Source organism: Rhincodon typus, chromosome 26 (assembly GCF_021869965.1).
Source record: "Rhincodon typus isolate 14 chromosome 26, sRhiTyp1.1, whole genome shotgun sequence".
Taxonomy (NCBI): Eukaryota; Metazoa; Chordata; class Chondrichthyes; order Orectolobiformes; family Rhincodontidae; genus Rhincodon; species Rhincodon typus.
Genome location: NC_063357.1, coordinates 7,650,775 through 7,659,236, shown reverse-complemented (window position 1 = coordinate 7,659,236; position 8,462 = coordinate 7,650,775). Strand labels below are relative to the sequence as shown.

The window sequence follows — 8,462 nt, the reverse complement described above, 5'->3', positions numbered from 1 at the left end:
GACTAGTCTCAAAGGGCTGATTGGTTGACTCAGCTCCTATTGTTTGAAGTTCCAAGCCATCCATACTTGAGGCTTGGCTGGAACACCGACAGAATGGGAATTCACTTCAGCGTAAACATGGAGCTGGGCCCCACCACTGCCACCCCATCCACATCCACCCTCCCCCCAGCCCAGTGGGACAGAAGATAGGCAATAGCATTATAGAAATCCAGAACCCCAAGTTAATGTTCTGGGGACATCGCTTTGAGTCCCACCATTTTGGTTGGGGGGGGGGGGGGGGGGGGGGGTGGAGAATGTGGAGTTTGACTTCAATTTAAAAATCTGTAATTAGAAGCTGGCATAATGGCCACCACAATCATTACAAAAACGTACAGCTGGTTCACTCATTCACTTTAGGGAAGGAATATCTTACCTGAACCTTGCGTGGTTTGGCCTACATGTGACTACAGACCCACAGTAACAGTCCAACAAGCCACTCAGTTCAAGGGAATTAAGGCTTGGTCGGACCAGTGACACCCAGCTCCTATGAAAGAACAAAATAAAGAGGGAAATACAGGGTGTCGGGAGATAGTGATCATCCTCAGAACACAGGGGGTTTGCAGATGTCTTGGGTAAATAAAATTTAGGTATTAAAAAAAATCAACTTTACACTAGCTTCAGGTTAAACAAACATGCTTTATTGTTGCTGATTCAGGTGTGGGTCTGTAAAACAGATCCTTGTGACATTTGGGAAGGTGGGATAGGATTGAAATGTTGGGAGCCAGCAGCTGAGTCATCGGGTTACTTGGGCACAGAAAGAAACCATTCAGCCCATCCAGTCCATGCTAGTTTTCTATAAAGCAATCCAGTCTGTCCCTTTCCCAGCACCCCTGCACCCCTTTCCAACCATCTGGTTCACTAATGCCCTTTAGGAAAGGAAATCATAGAATCCCTAAAGTGTGGAAGCAGGCCATTTGGCCCAACAAGTCCACACTGACTGTCCAGAGAGTTTCCCACCCAGACTCCCCATTCCCTATGCTGTCCCTATAACTCTGCCTTTCTCATGGGACACCCACCTAACCTGGACAATTTAGCATGGCCAATCCACCTAACCTGCACATCTTTGGACTGTGGGAGGAAACCCACACAGACACAAGTAGAACATGCAAACTCTTCACAGACAGTCGCCCAAGACTGAGATTGAACCCGGGTCCCTGGTGCTGCAAGCAGCAATGCTAACCACTGAGCCACCATGCTGCCCCTTACCCAATCTGGCCTATATGTGCATGCAGACCCACAGTAAAGTGATTAACCCTCAACTGCCCTCTAATCAATTGGGTAGGGGCAATAAATGCTAGCCTAGCCAGCAGAACCCACGTCTCAATAATGAATAAAAATATTATTTTCAAATCATCGATTGTGTCTACTTCCACTACCCACGTAGCCAGCAATTTCCAGCTTATTATCACTTGTAGAGTAATAAATATTCTTCTTCACTCTATCCATCATCATCTCACAACTGAATCCTTAAATCTGCATCCTTGCATTATCTGCAAATGGGAACTGATTGTTGAGTGGGATTAGACTGAAGTTTTTCTAGTGGGAAAAGCATCATTCAGAATTGGGACTCACTGAGGTACAGAGATTTTGAATCAACTTTTTTTCTAGACAGGTTACAACACACTGTTAGGGCAGGTGGGATTTGAACCAAAACCTTCCAGTCTGAAGGTAAGGACACTACCACTATGCTGCAAGAGCTCTCAGTGAGGGAAATTGAGAGAGAGAAAAAAGTGCGTTCAATCTCAGGATAACAGAAGCTATTAAAAGTTAATGGCTATTTCCTGTTGTTAACAAGTATGTCCAAATCCAATCTGTTCTGACACTGCAGTTCACTGTTTGCGTGAAATGGGTCCAATTGCTTGTGGCAGACCTTCTACAATGCCAGCCCTTGACTGCTTTCCACCAGTGGCTTTATTGTTTAATCTCCATAGGCCAGAGTCATGCGCTGACCTGCTGACAAACCAGCATCCTGTTTGAGTAGCAACAGAGGGCCACGGTCACAGCCAGGCTCACTGCACGAAAACGCCCAGGCAGCTGAGGTAAGGGGTACACTGCCCCTGCCCAACCCTGAGTACATCTAGAATAATAGAATCCCTACAGTGTGGAAACAGGCCCGTCAGCCCAACAAATCCACACCAACCCTCAGAGAATCCCACCCAGACCCATTCCCCTAATCTACACCTCCCTGAACACTACAGGCAATTTAGCATGGCCAATCCACCCTAACTTGCACATCTTTGGACTGTGGGAGGAAACTGGAGCACCCAGAGGAAACCCATGCAGACACGGGAAGAATGTGCAAACTCCACACAGACAGTTGCCAGAGGGTGGAACTGAACCCGGGTTCCTGGTGCTGTGAGGCAGCAGTGCTAACCACTGAACCAACGTGCCACCCCAAGCACCACTCCCTTTACGCTCTGATGTGCCAATGCCACTCGCTATGCGTGGTGCAATTTACTTGGGCTTCCACACAACCAGGAAGAAAATTTGAGGGACCCCTGTTTATGTTATGGAGGAGATTGATCAGAACAGGGAGGATGACGTTTTCCCTGGTTGGGGGTGTTTAGAACCGGGAGACACAGCCACGCGATTACAGAACAGGCCATTTGGGACTGAGATCAGGAAAGAATTCTTCACTCCAAGGGTAGCGAACCTGTGCAATTCTCTGTCACAGAAGGCTGGGTCACTGACTATAAATCAAGAAAGAGATGGATCATTTTTTTGTTTAGATTTTAAAGGCATCAAGCAGTCTGGGGAGAAAGCAGGAATACAGCGTTGAGGCAGAGGATCAGCCATGATCCTAGTGAACAGCAGAGCACTCTCAAAAGGACCGAATGGCCTACTCCTAATTTCAGTTTCTAACATCAAGTCCATTCCAGATGTAACCAGCCTGACCCCCTTTCCAATTTTTGGTGCACAGGTTTGAAGTGAATCTCCGAAATGAAGGACAGTGTGTTCCTGGTCTGAAGTTGTTGAATTCCGATGTTGAGTTCTGACGGTCGCACAGCACTAAGTGGGAAATGAGGTACAGTTTGTCCAGTTTGCACTGGGCTTCGCTGGAGCACCACAGGGATTCTTGGGCAGAAGAGTTACCAGTCTGAGAACTGACCAGTCTGCCAGATGGCAGTAAAGAGTCACTTTGATCCTGGAGGACAGGCAGGGTGAGGATTGTGGTTTTCCTTCCTAAAAAAAAGGGCATCAGTGAACCAGATGGGATTTAACAAACAATCAGTGATAGCTCACAGGAATATCAACTCCGAGCCTAGCTATATATTCCAGACTTTGTAATTAATTCATATTCCACCAGCTCCCACAGTGGGATTTGAACTCCTGTCCCAATTTGCCTAGTCTTACAAACTCAGCTGGCCTTACCCCCTACTCACAGAAAAAGGTGTGTCTGGGAAAGGATATGAAATCTGTTGACCACAATCCTCCTTCCTTTGTATGTAGAGATGTCTTTGGCCGCAAACACAGGTTGAGAGAGAGAAGAATTTCTCTTTTCTCAAGTTCATTTGCAAATCATCGATTATAAAAAAAAAACCTTCCATGAGCCAGCATGAGCCAAGCAACATGACAGAAAGTAAAATTCAATAAACGAAAAGCTGGCTTTGAAATAGACACCACGATCGATTTTAAAGGCATTAACTGAGATAGATGAAAGTTGTTTAATCACCAAGACCTTTTTAATGGGCCCACAACCTCCGAGTAACTAGTGCTTAAATACCCAAATCATCATCATCACAAATATAGAGAATAATTTGTTAGTTATACATGGGACAGAGAAGTCAGCTTCTTAGCAAATTAAAAAAAGCTACGTTCAAAATATTTTTAAACTATACCCATTGCTATTGTACCCAAAAGAACCTTTCCGATTACAACTTCTTCAGAAACTCTCAAATAGATAGAGCTCATTGAGACACGGAAGATTACGAAGAGCCTTCATGGAGTAGAGACCGACAATCAAAAACTCGGGGACACACAGTCTCATACGGAATCACCTAGGACTGACGTAAAGAGACATCACTTCACTCAAAAGGTTTAGGAATCATTGGGATACCCCACCCAGAGGGTTATAGATGCTCCTTTATGGAACACATTTAAAGGTTGGGGCAGAAATATTCAGGGAACGGAGGGATATGGGAAGTGGAAAGTAGAGTTGAAGCCCAAGATCAGTCGTCCTTGCACTGAATGGTGTAGCACTATCGAACGGGCCAAATGGTCTACTTCAGCCACTATTTAATTTGTTTTTCAAATTAGTGGAAGCTCATTACTTAGAATACAAGGTAGGGCCAAACTTCAAGTTATCAGATTACTTTTTTGAAAACCAGAGCAAGAAGATTGTAGAAAATTAGATTTGTACTTAAAATTCTGATATTTGCATCTGTTTGACCAAATTATACCAAGAGAAACAGTACAATTGAGCAGAAACACACAGGTCTCTCAGTGTGGAAGGCAAATTAATGTTTAAACCTTATTATAATTAATAACAGCAATGAACTGATGATTAAATCTTAGGACAATAAACATGTCATCCATGCTTTAAAAAAAGCTGCAATTATTAGTTGCACCAATATAAACTCAGATATAGATTGTACAAAAAATTATGTTAAAAACAAATTAGAGTACAGGAGGCCATTGAGCTCATATCAATGCTGATGCTAGCTCTTCCAGTGGAGGCCTCTTCAATCAGTGTGAATGGAAACTTGTACAGATTAATTGGGGAGGTGATCAATCGAAATATTGGAGGAACGCCAATTTGGTTGCATTTCTCCGAAATAGTAGTTGCGTTAAGAAGCAGAGGGGCCTTTCGCATGGTTCAAGTCTTCACAAGTTTCAATTGCAGAATTGGTAAGAGATCGGAGTCCTGCTGTGTATCACACACGGTAAAACTGAGAGAAAGAAAAAGAGGTAGAATTAGAGACAGTTATCAGTCTGTTGGGGCTTTCTGAGAAAGGAACCATTTCTTCTCCTCCTCCTCCTCTTCTCCCAGAAGTGGCAGCATCTCGCTGGGGAAGCAGGGGATGGGGGTCAACATCAAATATCTCACCTCGAAGGATACTCTTTGGTCTAGAACCCAAGACACATGGGTAAGGAGAATAGCCAAGGTCTTTTCCCCCAGTTTAGGGGAGTCCAAAACTAAAGGGCATAGGTTTAAAGGTGAAAGGGGAAAGATTTAAAAGGGACCTAAGGGACAAAGTTTTCATGCAGAGGCTGGTGCGTATATGGAACAAGCTGCCACAGGAAGTGGCAGAGGCTGGTACAATTACATTTAAAAGGTATCTGACAGATACATGGATAGGAAGGGTTTAGATGGATATGGGTCAAATGCTGGCAAATGGGACTGGATTAAATTTAGGATATCTGGTCGGCATGGACGAATTGGACCGAAGGATCTGTTTCCGTGCTGTACATCTCTATGTCTCTATGTTATCAGTGAGCCAACTCCCTGACCTTGGCTCAAGAACACAGCCAGTCTAAGGTTACTCAAGGATTCATCGAGGGATGAACTGGCAGAAGAAATTCTGGACAATAAAAAAAAACACCCAGAGCCTTCCTTCTGGGACAGTGAGGCTGCATCTTAGAAAGTTTTCATCACGGCCATCATGAGGGTTTTAGTAAGTGGGAGAAGGTGCTGCTGAGGGGAATGTCTACATCAAATCGTTTACCAACACCCAAGCTCATGCAATGATGAAATACGACTTGAGCAAGAGGCGTTCAGAATTACATCCTCCGAGAAAAGGTCCACTTTGCCATTCCAGTTCAGATGTTAAGTCACACATTATAGAATCCCTACAGTGTGGAAACAGGCCCTTCGGCCTAACAAGTCCACACCAACCCTCAATGCACCCCACCTAGACCCATCCCCCTATAACCCACCTAATCTACACATCCCTGGGCACTAAGGGCAATTTAGCATGGCCAATCCACCTAGCCTGCACATCTTTGGGCTGAGGGAGGAAACCGGAATACCCGGAGGAAACCCACGCAGACACAGGGAGAATGTGCAAACTCCACACAGACAGTCACCAGAGGGTGGAATCGAACCTGGGTCCCTGGTCCTGTGAGGCAGCAGTGCTAACCACGGAGCCACTGCGCTTCCCCTGAAACATTACCTGTGTCTCTCTCTCCACAGGTGCCAATCCACCTGCTGACTCTTCCCAACTACGTTTTGGTTTTGCGTCAATCTTTCCTTCATCAGTTCAAAGGCCTGGAACTTCCTACCCAAAAGCAAGGCCGCACCTACACCACAGACCTTTTTTTTAAAAAGACAGTTTACACTTTCATGGGACATGGGTATCACTGGAAAAGCCAGCATTTATTGCCCGTCGCAAACTAAACTGAGTGGCTTACCCAACCATTTCAGAGGGTAGTGAAGAGATGACTACATTGCTATGGGTCTGGAGTCACGTAGGCCAGATAAAATTAATGTTAATTAACCTCAACACCCACAACCCGAGCTACAGATCTACTCCAAAACCTTAGAGAGCAGATAAAGATGGCAGATTTCCCTCCCTGAGAGGGATCAGCAAACTGGGTGGGGCCTACAATCATCGATGTCAGCTCTCACAGTGCGACTAGCTTTATAGGATAGATGGAGCAGATTAGGCCTATACTCGCTGGAGTTTAGAAGGATGAGTGGAAATGTAATTGGAGGGACGTAAAGATGCTAAAGGAGATTGACAAAAGCCGCTAGAGAGCAGATGTTCCCTCATGTGGGCCACTCCAGAATAAGAGGTCATAGTTTTAGGATAAAGGGGTGGCAGATTCAAAATGGATTTGAGGAGAATCTACTTCCCAAAGGGTTGTGAATCTGTTGAATTCACTGCCCCAGAGTGTGGGACACTCAGTAAGTTTGAGGAGGAGATAGACAAATTTTTAATTAGTAACAGGGTGAAGAGTTATGGAGAGCAGGCAGGAGAGTGGAGTTGAGGCCCAGAAGAGATCAGCCATGCTCGTATTAAATGGCATACTCTCGAGAGTGCTCAATGGCCTACTCCTGCTTCGAACTCTTACGTTCCAGAGACATGAGCGGAAGTTAGTTTCCAAGATCAGCGTGATGGGATTTGAACCACTGACATGAGAGAGAGAGAGAGAGAGACAGAATCCATCTGGGCCTCTGGATAACCCGTCCAGTGACATTCCCGCCACACCATCATCTCCTAGGGCGGCAGAAACATTGAGAAAGTGCCTCACTGCCAGTAAATCAGGGATGGCCAATAAAGGGGATATTTTTAAAACAGCAGCCCCACCTGCATCAGGATGGCAACGAGAACTCCCAGCAATGCGAATGTAAAAAGGTGCATTTTCCGGTATCCTTTAGATTTCTTCATCAGCCAAAGGGTCCATTTTCGCTTTGAATCAGTGGCTGGTGCATAACGGATACTATTCGCCTTCTCCATACCCAGCGATTTCAACACACAAGCTCGGCGGTGGCTGAAGGTTTCAAAGCTGAATTTACCGTGGTAAGCCCCGATGCCACTTTTCCCTGGCACGGGGACGGTGGTCGCAGTACAGGAAGAGAATCAAACAAACAGAGAGGGGAATGGAAAGATCAGAGAGAAGATCACATTTAGGAGCAAGATCAGTTCATCAGCCCCTTGAGCACATTCAACGAGGTCATGGCTGACCCAGCCGTGGTCTCATCTCCACTTTCCCATCTCCCGCATCGATCAAAAATCCATTTAACTCAGCCTTGACTAAATGTCAGCACCTACTCCCCACCACTTTTAGTGCTCCACACTCTGAAGACCGTCAAAGAAAAATGTCTGTCTTAAAAGGGAGGCCTCTTGCTTTTAATCTACGTGCCCTAGTTTTAGTCTGACGGGATTTTTATTAGGTAATGGGTAATCGGGGCTGGAGAGACTAAGCAAGGTAGATAGAGGCAAGTCCTAGAGTAGCTGTGGTCTAATGAAGTGGCCAGAAAAAGTGTGTGGAGATCCTGGATGGCCTCCTCCTGTCCTTCCATTTAAAGGGAAAAGGATTTTTCCCTTCATCCCAGTATCACACATCATTCACCGGCCTACTCTTGTTCCTTGTTCATATTCAGAGGTCAGGTGACCACCTTTCTCTTCTAACCAGGAAATGAAAAGGACAAGGCTGTGTTCTCCTACCCCACCTTTGCCTCTCCATTCCATATCCAGAGTCATTAGCCCACTACGGGCCCTGCCTTCAGAACAGGAGGCTGTACTGAGGACGTCCACAGGAAAGGTGGGGGGGGGAAAAGAGTGTGGGGGGCCTATCTCCGAGAGTTTTCTACTATCTGTCCAGTGTTGCCCACTCAATCTGACCGGCCCAGCTTCAGACTCACCCACACCCCCAAATGGCAGGGTGTCAATGATGTAATGGACCAGGCAGTCGTTGGCAGTTACACCACCACTAGATGTCTCTGCGATAATCCTCTGGATCAACTGCAGTGAGGAAAG

General features: G+C 45.7%; 1 protein-coding gene across 4 annotated transcripts in view; it reads right to left on the bottom strand.

Moving 5' to 3' along the window:
* Window positions 1-655: 655 nt before the first annotated feature.
* Window positions 656-8,462, bottom strand: part of LOC109934852 (aldehyde dehydrogenase, dimeric NADP-preferring-like) — a 31,649-nt gene continuing 23,842 nt past the window's right edge. For 3 of the 4 annotated variants that reach the window (XM_048612542.1, XM_048612541.1, XM_048612544.1), the window contains 3 exons: window positions 8,348-8,447; window positions 7,290-7,525; window positions 656-4,928 (listed from right to left, as the gene is read on the bottom strand). In XM_048612542.1, coding sequence (XP_048468499.1) covers window positions 4,914-4,928; window positions 7,290-7,525; window positions 8,348-8,447 — 351 coding nt within the window. In that variant the 3' untranslated portion in view covers window positions 656-4,913. The remainder of the gene's footprint in view (window positions 4,929-7,289; window positions 7,526-8,347; window positions 8,448-8,462) is intronic. The other variant, XM_048612543.1, reaches the window with a different exon arrangement.